General features: G+C 59.9%; 2 protein-coding genes across 3 annotated transcripts in view; both read left to right on the top strand.

Moving 5' to 3' along the window:
- The first annotated feature begins 95 nt into the window (after window positions 1-95).
- On the top strand, window positions 96-8,870 carry mvp (major vault protein). The gene is given in 19 exon segments (XM_057015100.1): window positions 96-253; window positions 833-1,011; window positions 1,089-1,171; window positions 1,174-1,283; window positions 1,369-1,492; window positions 3,222-3,320; window positions 3,323-3,352; window positions 3,462-3,556; window positions 3,641-3,877; window positions 4,309-4,434; window positions 4,613-4,825; window positions 5,948-6,183; window positions 6,261-6,458; window positions 7,170-7,314; window positions 7,423-7,634; window positions 7,785-7,901; window positions 7,976-8,102; window positions 8,193-8,381; window positions 8,462-8,870. Coding segments are annotated over 18 exon segments (2,619 nt in total). The 5' UTR covers window positions 96-253; window positions 833-847; the 3' UTR covers window positions 8,576-8,870.
- A 140-nt stretch (window positions 8,871-9,010) lies between these two features.
- doc2a (double C2-like domains, alpha) overlaps window positions 9,011-12,458 on the top strand; it is a 10,048-nt gene continuing 6,600 nt past the window's right edge. Inside the window, exons 1-4 of one of the 2 annotated variants that reach the window (XM_057015134.1) lie at window positions 9,011-9,379; window positions 9,684-10,001; window positions 10,777-10,856; window positions 10,985-11,059. In XM_057015134.1, the coding sequence (XP_056871114.1) occupies window positions 9,689-10,001; window positions 10,777-10,856; window positions 10,985-11,059 (468 nt within the window). In that variant the 5' untranslated portion in view covers window positions 9,011-9,379; window positions 9,684-9,688. Of the gene's footprint in view, window positions 9,380-9,550; window positions 10,002-10,776; window positions 10,857-10,984; window positions 11,060-12,458 lie in introns of those variants that run through there. The other variant, XM_057015135.1, reaches the window with a different exon arrangement.

The raw sequence follows: 12,458 nt of genomic DNA, 5'->3' as shown, positions 1-12,458 counted from the left end.
AAACGAGCCCGTTTATAGGAAACTTGTCACAGACTTTTAACAATAATCAATAAAAGCTTCAATAATCAATAAAGGCTTCAAAGAAAGTCCCGAACGAGCTCTGGCGCAGAAGAATTCCAAGAGCACGTGACTTGTGACGCCTTTCCTGCCTGGCCACGCCCCTCTTGAACAGTCTCGAGGCTGTCGCACTTCCGTCAGATCACCAGTGGATCGCCAGTGGATCGCCAGTGGAACCAGCAGAGGTCCGGAACCAGTAAGTCCAGTTTAATTCATACTGGAAAAACTCGTAGATCAACACCGGAAGTTGAAATCTGAGCTCTTAAAATCCGAGATTTGAAGCAGAGACGGAGAAAAACTCCGCAACTCTCAAGTTTATTCATCTAAATCCGCAAACCAGGAAGTTCTTGAGGCGGAAGTGAGCAGGTATTCAGTCAAGGTGCTTCTTTTACCTGGAAAACTCTTTCGGTCGGTTTCCTGCGAGTCTTTCACCTGTGGGCGTGTCCCAACTTTATTACCTGACGTTTAAATGACACAAATCACCTGATCGGGTCCAGGTGGAATCACCTTTGTAGTTTCACACTGACGCCGTCACTTCTTGGAAGATCCTGGAACCACAGAAGAGGAAGTCTGGTTCTGGTTCTGGTTAGAATCAGAACCTCTCCATTGTTAGAGAAGTCTGGAGCGACGACGCGTATCTGATCAGCTGGGTTAGAAATCAATAACCAACCAGTCAGACAGCAGCCGGTCAGCTGACCTGAGGGTCCAGGTCCAGGTCCAGGTCCAGGTCCAGACTTGACTCGGTCCTGATTGATCCCAACATTTGTTTCCACAGCCGCCTTTTCCCATCATGTCCAAGAAAAGTGTCGCCCGCAGCAATGAGAGCGACGTTCCCACCGAGGTGTCGATCATCCGCATCCCTCCTCATCACTACATCCACGTTCTGGACCAGAACACCAACATCGCCCGCATCGAGGTCGGACCCCTCACCTACATCCGACAGGACAACGAGAGGTCAGGAGGTTCTGCTCCCGGTCCGTCTCTGGGCCATGTCATGTGTCCTGATCCGGTTCCTGTCCTTGTCTCTCCAGAGTTCTCTTCTCTCCGTTCCACATGATCATGGTGCCGCCGCGTCACTACTGCGTCATCCTCAACCCGGTGGCCCGGGACGCGGAGGCCAGGTCCTCTTTGACCAGTCGGGACAGGCCAAGCTCCGACATGCTGACCTGGAGATCCGCCTGACCCAGGACCCCTTCCCACTGTATCCTGGAGAGGAGATCCAGCAGGTCTGTCTTCCCCTGCAGGGTCGGGCTTGGACTCCAGGTTCCGGTCGGCTTCGTGACCTTTCAGCCTGTTTGTGTGTTGGTCCAGGACGTGACCCCGCTCCAGATCGTGTATCCGGACACGGCGCTGCGTCTCCAGGCACTGCTGGACTTCCAGGAAGAGGGTGGCGAGAAGAGGGTCGCTGGAGACGAGTGGCTGTTTGAAGGACCAGGTAGGAGAGGGAGGCGGGACGTCCCGTCCCCGTCAGTCAGGCGTGTCCCCCATCAGTCAGGCGTGTCCCCATCAGTCAGGCGTGTCCCCGTCAGTCAGGCGTGTCCCCCGTCAGTCAGGCGTGTCCCGTCAAGTCAGGCGTGTCCCCGTTCAGTCAGGCGTGTTCCGCCCGTGAGTCAGGCGTGTCCCCGTCAGTCAGGCGTGTCCCCGGCAGTCAGGCGTGTCCCCGTCCCCGTCAGTCAGGCAGTGTTCCCCGTCAGTCAGGCGTGTCCCCCGTCAGTCCAGGCGTGTGTCCCCGTCAGTCAGGCGTGTCCCGTCAGTCAGGCGTGTCCCCGTCCCGTGTGAGTCAGGCGTTTGTCCCCGTCAGTCAGGCGTGTCCCCGTCAGTCAGGCGTGTCCCCGTCCCCGTCAGTCCAGGCGTGTCCCCGTCAGTCAGGCGTGTCCCCGTCAGTCAGGCGTGTCCCCTGTGAGTCAGGCGTTGTCCCCGTCAGTCAGGCGTGTCCCCGTCAGTCAGGCGTGTCCCCATCAGTCAGGCGTGTCCCCGTCCCCGTCAGTCAGGCGTGTCCCCGGCCCGTCAAGTAAGGCGTGTCCCCGTCAGTCAGGCGTTGTCCCCGTCCCCGTCAGTCAGGCGTGTCCCCGTCAGTCAGGCGTGTTCCCCGTCAGTCAGCGTGTCCCCCATCAGTCAGGCGTGTCCCGTCAGTCAGGCGTGTCCCCGTCAGTCAGGCGTGTCCCCGTTCCGTCAGTCAGGCGTGTGGTCCCCGTCAGTCAGGCGTGTCCCCGTCAGTCAGGGTGTCCCCCATCGTCAGGGTGTCCCCGTCCCCGTCAGTCAGGCGTGTCCCCGTCAGTCAGGCGTGTCCCCGTCAGTCAGGCATGTCCCCTGTCAGTCAGGCGTGTCCCTGTCAGTCAGGCGTGTCCCAATCAGCAGGCGTGTCCCCGTCAGTCAGGCGTGTCCCGTCAGTCAGGCGTGTCCCCCATCAGTCAGGCGTGTCCCCGTCAGTCAGCGTGGCCACGTCAGTCAGGCGTGTCCCCGTCCCCATTCAGTCAGGCGTGTCCCCGTCCCCGTCAGTCAGGCGTGTCCCCGTCCCCGTCAGTCAGGCGTGTCCCGTCAGTCAGGCGTGTCCCCTGTGAGTCAGGGTGTCCCCGTCAGTCAGGCGTGTTCCCCGTCAGTCAGGCGTGTTCCCCGTCAGTCAGGCGTGTCCCCGTCAGTCAGGCGTGTCCCCCATCAGTCAGGCGTGTCCCCGTCAGTCAGGCGTGTCCCCGTCAGTCAGGCGTGTCCCCCATCAGTCAGGCGTGTCCCCGTCCCCGTGAGTCAGGCGTGTCCCCGTCAGTCAGGCGTGTGTCCCCGTCAGTCAGGCGTGTCCCCGTCCCCGTGAGTCAGGCGTGTCCCCGTCAGCATCAGTCAGGCGTGTCCCCGTCAGCAGGCGGTGTCCCCCGTCAGTCAGGCGTGTCCCCGTCAGCAGGCGTGTCCCCGTCAGTCAGGCGTGTCCCCGTCCCCGTCAGTCAGGCGTGTCCCCGTCAGTCAGGCATGTCCCCGTCAGTCAGGCGTGTCCCCGTCAGTCAGGCGTGTCCCCGTCCCCATCAGTCAGGCGTGTCCCCGTCCCCATCAGTCAGGCGTTTCGTGTCCCCCGTCAGTCAGGCGTGTCCCCGTCAGTCAGCGTGTCCCCGTCCCCGTGAGTCAGGCCTGTCCCCGTCAGTCAGGCCTGTCCCCGTCAGCTTTGCCTCCGTCCACAGGGACCTACATCCCCAGGAAGGAGGTGGTCGTCCTGGAGACCATCAAAGCTACCGTCATCCGAGAGAACCAGGCCATCAGGCTGAGGGCCCGTAAAGAGGCGTGGACCGGGGAGGCGTCCACCGGGTCACTGGTTGAGGACGGCTCGCCGCTGGGACGCTAGCTCCTGCTAGCGTAGCATACCTGTGTGGGAGGGGCTGCAGGTGGGGGCCCCCCAGCTTCAGGGGCACTTTGTGTTGCAGGGGAGGAGTGGCTGGTGAGGAAGGTGGGGGCGTACCTTCCAGGTGCTCACGAGGAAGTCCTGGACATCGTGACCGCCTTCGTCCTCACTGACAAGGTGCCCCCCCCCCCGCCGCTCTGACGGGCCGCCTCTGGCTGGTGGTCACCCTCATCCTGACGTCCACGTGTCCCCCCCCCACAGAAAGCTCTCCACGTTCGTGCTCTGAGGGCCTTCAAGGACGACGGTGGGCGGGAGCGCCGCACGGGGGAGGAGTGGCTGGTGACGGCGGCGGACAGGGAGGCGCACGTCCCCTCGGTGGCGGAGGAGGTGGTGGGCGTGGTGGACGTGACCACCCTCAACAGCAGGCAGTACTGCGTGGTCCTGGACCCGGTGGGGGCCGACGGGAAACCTCAGCTGGGAAAGAAGCGGGTGGTGAAGGTGCAGACGTCCTCCCCCGTCCTCTATGTCCTCCCCCTGTCCTCCCCCATCTTCCCCCGTCCTCTATGTCCTCCCCCATCTTCCCCCGTCCTCTATGTCCTCCCCCTGTCCTCCCCCATCTTCCCCCGTCCTCCATGTCCTCCCCCTGTCCTCCCCCGTCCTCCCACTGTCCTCCCCCGTCCTCCCCATCCTCCATGTCCTCCCCCATCCTCTATGTCCTCCCCCTGTCCTCCCACTGTCCTCCCTTACCCTCCCCATCTTCCCCCGTCCTCCCCCTGTCCTCCCTCGTCCTCCCACTGTCCTCCCCCATCCTCCATGTCCTCCCACTGTCCTCCCTTACCCTCCCCATCCTCCCCCTGTCCTCCCCGTCCTCCGGGACGAGCAGCCTGTCTTCCCTCTGAATTGTCCCTCCTCTTCGTCTCCCCTGTCAGGGCGAGTGTTCCTTCTTCCTGCGTCCGGGGGAGTGTCTGGAGGACGGCATCCAGGACGTGTACGTCCTGTCGGAGGAGGAGGGGCTGGTTCTGCGAGCAGTGGAGACCTTCCATGACACTCAAGAGGTGAGACACAGGGTCGGGCCGGGCCTGGGTCACCTGTGGACGCCTGTCCAAACAGCTGACCCGGTGCTGCCTGCTTAAGGAAAAGCCCGTTAGCTTTAGCGTCGTTGTGTTAGCATGGCAGCAGCAGCTGCTAACGGTCCTTCCTGTCACCCACCTGTCCCCTCCTCTCGTCCCCCAGTCTCAGGATGATGGTGACGAGGACGATGGCGACGAACAGAGGGTGAAGCGTCTGCGCACCAGCGGTGTCTTCCGACGGCCTGGAGACCGCTGGATGCTCCGGGGTCCCCTCGAGTACGTCCCCCCCGCCACGGTGGAGGTGGTTCTGAAACGACAGGCCATCCCGCTGGATGAGAACGAGGGCATCTACGTCAGGGACATCAAGACTGGGAAGGTAGGGGAGGGGGGGCAGCTGAGGACGGTCCTGGAGCACCTCTGAACCCAAACGGGCTCCAGAGCCTCATGAATGCTGGTTCTGACCCTGACCCTGACCCTGACCCTGACCCTGACCCTGACCCTGATCCTGATCCTGACCCTGTCCCTGTCCCTGTCCCTTAGCCTGACCCTGTCCCTTAGCCTGACCCTGTCCCTGACCCTTTCCTTGTCCCTGTCCCTTAGCCTGACCCTGTCCCTGACCCTGATCCTGTCCCTTACCCTGGCCCTCACCCTGTCCCTGTCCCTTAGCCTGACCCTGTCCCTGACCCTTTCCTTGTCCCTGTCCCTTAGCCTGTCCCTGACCCTGATCCTGTCCCCTACCCTGTCCCTTACCCTGACCCTGTCCCTGTCTCTGTCCCTGACCCTTTCCTTGTCCCTGTCCCTGACCCCGTCCCTTACCTTGACCCTGTCCCTGACCTGACCCTGTCCCTGACCATGTCCCTGACCCTGTCCCTGACCCTGTCCCTTACCCTGTCCCTGACCCTGTCCCTGACCCTGTCCCTTACCCTGACCCTGTCCCTTACCCTGTCCCTGACCCTGTCCCTGTCCCTTACCCTGTCCCTGACCCTGTCCCTTACCCTGACCCTGTCCCTTACCCTGTCCCTGACCCTGTCCCTTACCCTGTCCCTGTCCCTTACCCTGTCCCTGTCCCTGACCCTGTCCCTGACCCTGTCCTGACCCTGACCCTGTCCCTGTCCCTGTCCCTGTCCTGACCCTGTCCCTGACCCTGACCCTGTCCCTGTCCCTTACCCTGACCCTGACCCTGTCCCTGTCCCTGTCCCTGACCCTGTCCCTGACCCTGACCCTGTCCCTGTCCCTGACCCTGTCCCTGTCCCTGTCCCTGTCCCTGACCCTGTCCCTGACCCTGACCCTGTCCCTGTCCCTGACCCTGACCTGACCCTGTCCCTGTCCCTGTCCCTGACCCTGTCCCTGACCCTGACCCTGACCCTGTCCCTGTCCCTGTCCCTGACCCTGTCCCTGACCCTGACCCTGTCCCTGTCCCTGTCCCTGTCCCTGACCCTGTCCCGCTCAGGTGTTTTGGTATTATCGCTCTATTATCGGACTGTCTGCGTCCTCTCAGGTCCGAGCTGTGATTGGCCACACCTACATGCTGACCCAGGACGAGGAGTTGTGGCAGAAGGAGCTTCCTGCTAATGTTGAGGCCCTGCTAGCTTCTCCTCGGGACCCGCTGGCCGATCGCTCGGATCGGATCAGAACTACAGAGGTTAAACAGAGAGACAAAACCAGGGTGGTGTCCTTCAGGGTCCCGCATAACGCCGCAGTCCAGGTCTACGACTACAGAGAGAAGAGAGCCAGGTCAGACTCTGCCCCTGGTCCCTGGTTCTGATGGTGGCCGCTGGACCGAACCATTGACTCTGTGTTCTTGTCTTAAGGGTGGTGTTTGGACCCGAGATGGTGATGTTGGGACCTGATGAGCAGTTTACTGTCCTGTCGCTGTCTGGAGACAAACCAAAGCGGGCCAACGTGATCAAGGCCATCTGCCTCCTGCTGGGACCCGACTTCTTCACCGACATCATCACCATCGAGACGGCCGACCACGCCCGCCTGCAGCTGCAGCTGTCCTACAACTGGTGACGCCACCTAGCGAATGTCGCTTATCAGCAACACGGCTCGTAGCTGCCCTCACTCAGAGATGACAGGGATTTAGCTAGTTAGCTTATGCTAACAGCGCTAATGTTCAGAGGAGCAGAGAAATTAAGCTACCTTCGGTGTAGCCGTAAATGAACACATGATTAGAGATTTAAGGCGGTTTATGGACCCTCCAGCTAACGTTCTGCCTCAAGCCAGGTCCTGCTCAAGGTTTCTTCCTCCTCCTGCTGTTGCTTGTCCTGGGGTCCTGCTCAAGGTTTCTTCCTCCCACTGTTGCTTGTCCTGGGGTCCTGCTCAAGGTTTCTTCTTCCTCCCGCTGTTGCTTGTGCTGGGGTCCTGCTCAAGGTTTCTTCCTCCCGCTGTTGCTTGTGCTGGGGTCCTGCTCAAGGTTTCTTCCTCCGCTGTTGCTTGTGCTGGGGTCCTGCTCAAGGTTTCTTCCTCCCGCTGTTGCTTGTGCTGGGGTCCTGCTCAAGGTTTCTTCCTCCCGCTGTTGCTTGTGCTGGGGTCCTGCTCAAGGTTTCTTCCTCCCGCTGTTGCTTGTCCTGGGGTCCTGCTCAAGGTTTCTTCAAGCGATGATGAATTGAGGAGAATGACAGCTGCATCAAACTATGCCATGTCTATGCTAAAGCTACAGCTAGCTAACCACAGCAAACCACCCTCACGCCTCGTCCTCTGCTTCCGTTTCTCCGCAGGCACTTTGAAGTGAAGTCCCGTGAGGACCCCGCGGACGCCGCAGCTCTGTTCTCGGTCCCGGACTTCGTGGGAGACGCCTGCAAAGCCGTGGCCTCCAGGATCAGAGGCGCCGTGGCCTCGGTGCAGTTTGATGACTTTCATAAGGTTGGAACCTGATTTTACAGTCCTTTATCTTTATCTTTATCTCTGTCACTTTGCTGCTCACGCTAGCATGCTAACCCAAAGCTAATGGAACGCTCATCTGTTTTGTAGAACTCGAACCGGATCATCTGTTCTGCCGTCTTCGGCTTTGATGAGAAGCTGGCGGTGCGCCCCTTCCTCCGCTTTGGCCAGAACAACCTGGTGATTAGCAGTGTGGACATCCAGTCTGCGGAGCCCGTGGACCAGCGGACCCGGGACGCCCTGCAGAAGAGCGTCCAGCTCGCCATCGAGATCACCACCAACTCCCAGGAGGCCGCCGCACGGTGGGCGGAGCAGCAACACATGGCCGGTGGGGCAGAGGAGGGTGGAGGGTAATGAGTGTGTGTGTGTGTGTGTCTGGTGTGTGTGTGTGTGTGTGGTGTGTGTGTGTGTGTGTGTGTGTGTCTGGTGTGTGTGTGTGTGTGTGTGCGCAGCCACGAGGCGGAGCGTCTGGAGCAGGAGGCTCGAGGGAAGCTGGAGCGTCAGAGGATCACTGACCAGGCTGAAGCTGAGAGAGCTCGCAAAGAGCTGCTGGAGCTGGAGGCCCTCAGGTAGGACCCCGGGGTTCCTGGGACCGGTCCCACGGGTGGACCCGTGTGACCCGTGTGACCCGTGTGTGTCGCAGTGCTGCGGTGGAGAGCACCGGAGCAGCCAAGGCTGAGGCCCAGTCTCGTGCGGAGGCCGCTCGCATCCAGGGCGAAGCCGCCGTCAACGAGGCCAAACTGAAGGTGGAAGCTCAGCGGATCGAGGCGGTACGACTCCGTTAGCATTAGCGTTAGCGTTGAAGTAAAACAGGACGTTCATCGTCCCTCCCTGGACGTTGTGTCCGGATGTGTGTGCAGGAGGCGGAGCTACAACGTCTGGCAAAGGCTCGTGAGCAGGAGCTGAGCTACAAGCAGCAGATGGACGGTCTGGAGGTGGAGAAGCAGAAGCGTCTGGCTCAGATCGAGAGCGAGCGCTTCAGTCAGATGGTCCAGAGTCTGGGGAGTGACACTCTGAAGGAGATGGCGAGGGCGGGGCCAGACACTCAGGTAACGCCGCTCTCGGTGGTTGTATTTCTGTGCACCAGGTGATCTCGCTGCAGCCAATCAGACTCCACTTCCTGTTGCAGGTGAAGATGCTTCAGGCTCTCGGGCTGAAGTCGACTCTCATCACAGATGGTTCCTCCCCCATCAACCTCTTCACCACCGCCAGCGGCCTGCTGGGGGCGCTCCCGGGCCAGTGAGGACAGACGCTTCTGCATATAAACTCCAGCTCCCAGAATGCCTTTCAGAAACGCCCCCTTCGTTCTTGAGAGCGCTGGCTCTCTGAGGCTCATGGGAACTGTAGTTTTCAGACCTTAGCTGCACCGCTGTTTCTGCACTGCATCCTGGGAGTTGTAGTAAATGAATCTGAAGAGCCTTTTTGGACACTTACACTCATTTTGTCAACCTTTCCTTTTGAGAATGCGTTTGCACTACGGTGATGTGCACTGTTGTTCATGTTTACTTTGTTTGGGGATTAAATGAGTGGAAGTGTGACGTCTGTTTCATTTGACTCCAGCAGGACGACGCTCTGACACCCAAAAGCTGCAGAATTCTCATGTTTAAATCTTGTTTGTTACTGGGAGGCGTGGCCTCCGTGGTGATGACCCCGCCCACAGGAACCCGAATGGGGGGGGGGGGGGGGGGGGCTGGTTTTCATAATCATTTCCATCTGTTTCCTGGGGGGGAGGAGACGCTTCAGACTCCATGTGTGTTTCCACACGTGTGTCCGTTTACACATGTTCATTAGACCTCAGTAAACCCTAATTACACACACACACACACACACACACACTGCTGCCTCCCCCTGCAATCTGCATCCTGGGGGAGGACGACTGAGAATGGGAGGATTGAGGGGATCCTGTCCCCCTTCTCTTCCCTCCCACTCTCTCTCTTCCATCTCCTGCCCCCCCCCCCCCACACACACAATTACCCACCCGTGAGCATCGACCTCGGAACATTTGGGATCCACCCTCTGTTGTGTTGGAATCTGCTGCAGCTCTCAGGTCAGATTTCTTTCTTTCTTTCTTTTTTCTTTCTTTCTTTCTTCTTTCTTTCTTTCTTTCTTTCTTTCTTTCTTTCTTTCTTTCTTTCTTTCTTCTTTCTTTCTTTCTTTCTTTCTTTCTTTCTTTCTTTTCCTGTTTCTGTTTCATTTCTGTTTCGTTACATTTGTGTTTTGACGTCTTTAAAGATTCCTGAGGAGCAGACGGATCGACACGGACGCTCCACAACGCTTGCACGCGACCTTATTTGAGTGTGTGTGGGGGGGGGGGTCATGTGACCTGATCACCTGCGTCTTTGCTCCATTAGAACCTATGACTTTGCGTAGAGGACCAAAGCTCAGCGTCTCCATCAGAGAACACATGGCCATTGACGTCTGTCCTGGACCCATCAGACCCATCCAGCAAATCTCCGCCTACTTCCCACGTCCGTCTCCCACCTCTCCAGGACCTCCAAGCCCCACCTCCCCTGTGGCCCTCAGCCCCCTCTGCATGGCCTCAGAGGGGGGGGGGGCTCACCTTCTCTCCCCTCAGCTGGTCCACAGACAACCAGGAGGGGGGTCCCTGTCCCTGACCAGCAGCATGGACACATCAGTGGACATCATCTCCTCCGACAGTGACGACTGCAGTGAGTCTCCCGGATCACACCTGCACCGCAGAACCTCAGCAGAACCTCAGCAGAACCTCAGCAGAACCAGACGCTGCTTTGGTCCATTCCATCTATATTTGCTGTGATGACGGTACTGAGGGTGTTGAGGTGTCCACAGACGACTCCTGTCGTGCTGATTGAAAGGTTCTGTTGTGGTGATTGAGTAGAGAGGACCAGCATCATCGTCTTCATCGCCAACATCTTCATCATCTTAGGCCCAGGTGGCTCATTCCAGCTCACCTCCACCATCACCGGCAGCACCGCCACCAGCACCGGCAGCACCGGCAGCACCGCCACCAGCACCGGCAGCACCGCCACCAGCACGCCACCAGCACCGGCAGCACCGGCAGCACCGCCACCAGCACCGGCAGCACCGCCACCAGCACCGCCACCAGCACCGGCAGCACCGGCAGCACCGCCACCAGCACCGGCAGCACCTCCACCAGCACCGCCACCAGCACCGGCAGCACCTCCACCAGCACCGCCACCAGCACCGGCAGCACCTCCACCATCACCGGCATCACCTCCACCATCACCTCCACCATCACCTCATCACCTCCACCATCACCTTCATCACCTCCACCATCACCTTCATCACCTCCACCATCACCTTCATCACCTCCACCATCACCTCCACCACCACCTCCATCACCTCCACCTTCTCCTGTCATGCTGGGACTCTCTCCTGATCATGTGATCAGATCTGCTAACGCTAGCTGACCAGGTGATGATCTGCATGTTCTTGTGTCTGCAGCTGCTCTGGGAATGTTGGAGTTTGAGCTGCACTATGAGCAGAGTTCCAGTCAGCTGCACTGCACCGTGCTGAAGGCCAGGGTGGGTTCCTCCCCAGGTTCCTGCAGGAACCCTCATCATATTCACCTTCTGGGTTTTGTAAACAATCACAGAGTTGAAGGACACACACACACACACACACACACCTTCATGTCTTCTCACCCTTCCAGGGTCTGAAGCCGATGGACTTCAATGGATTAGCAGACCCCTACGTCAAACTGCACCTGCTGCCTGGAGCCTGTAAGGTCAGATAAACGCACGCGCGCGCACACACACACACACACACACACACACTCTCTCTCACATGTTGTAGTTATAGAAACCATCAATATCACAACTCGGTGTGACAAGCAGGAAAGTCCAAACCTACAGATCAGTGTTCCATGTCGCTGGGTCGAGGGTTCTGGTAGGTCTGAGGGTGGGGGTGGTCAAGGAGGAAGACACTAGAACAAGGAGAGGATTGACCCCTGAGCCCTACCCCTGAGCCTACACCTGACCCCTGACCTCTAACCCTGACCCTGAGCCTGACCCTGACCCTAGCCCTGACCCTGACCCTAAGCCTACCCCTGAGCCCTACCCATGAGCCTAGCCCTGACCCTGAGCCTAACCCTGACCCTGAGCCCTACCCCTGACCCTGAGCCCTACCTGACCCTGACCCTAACCCTGACCCTGAGCCTGACCCTGACCCTAACCCTGAGCCCTACCCCTGAGCCCTACCCCTGAGCCTAGCCCTGACCCTAACCCTGACCCTGAGCCCTACCCCTGACCCCGAGCCCTACCCCTGACCCTGACCCTAACCCTAGCCTGAGCCTAACCTGACCCTGAGCCCTACCCCTGAGCCCTACCCCTGACCCCGAGCCCTACCCCTGACCCTAGCCCTGACCCTGAGCCTAACCCTGACCCCGAGCCCTACCTTGACCCTGACCCTGACCCTAACCCTGACCCTAGCCCTGACCTGAACCCTGAGCCCTACCCCTGAGCCTACCCCTGAGCCCTACCCCTATCCCTGACCCTGACCCTGACCCTGACCCTAACCCTAGCCCTAACCCTGACCCTGAGCCTAACCCTGACCCCGAGCCCTACCCCTGACCCTGACCCTAACCCTAGCCCTGAGCCTAACCCTGACCCCTGAGCCCTACCCCTGAGCCCTACCCCTGACCCCGAGCCCTACCCCTGACCCTAGCCCTGACCCTGACCCTAACCCTACCCCTGACCCTGACCCTGACCTGACCTGAGCCCTACCCCTGACCTAGCCCTGACCCTGAACCCTGAGCCCTACCCCTGAGCCCTACCCCTGAGCCCTACCCCTATCCCTGACCCTGACCTGACCCTGACCCTAACCCTAGCCCTAACCCTGACCCTGAGCCCTACCCCTGACCCCGAGCCCTACCCCTGACCCTGACCCTAACCCTAGCCCTGAGCCTAACCCTGACCCCTGAGCCCTACCCCTGACCCTGAGCCCTACCCCTGACCCCTGAGCCTAGCCTGACCCCTGAGCCTACCCCTGACCCCTGAGCCTAGCCCTGACCTGAGCCCTACCCCTGACCCCGAGCCCTACCCCTGACCCTGACCCTAGCCCTGACCCTGACCCTAAGCCTACCCCTGAGCCCTACCCCTGAGCCTAGCCCTGAGCCTAACCCTGAC

This window comes from Takifugu flavidus, chromosome 18, assembly GCF_003711565.1.
Source record: "Takifugu flavidus isolate HTHZ2018 chromosome 18, ASM371156v2, whole genome shotgun sequence".
Taxonomy (NCBI): domain Eukaryota; kingdom Metazoa; phylum Chordata; class Actinopteri; order Tetraodontiformes; family Tetraodontidae; genus Takifugu; species Takifugu flavidus.
The sequence above is the reverse complement of the archived record's forward strand: the minus strand, read 5'-3'. Positions and strand labels throughout refer to the sequence as shown.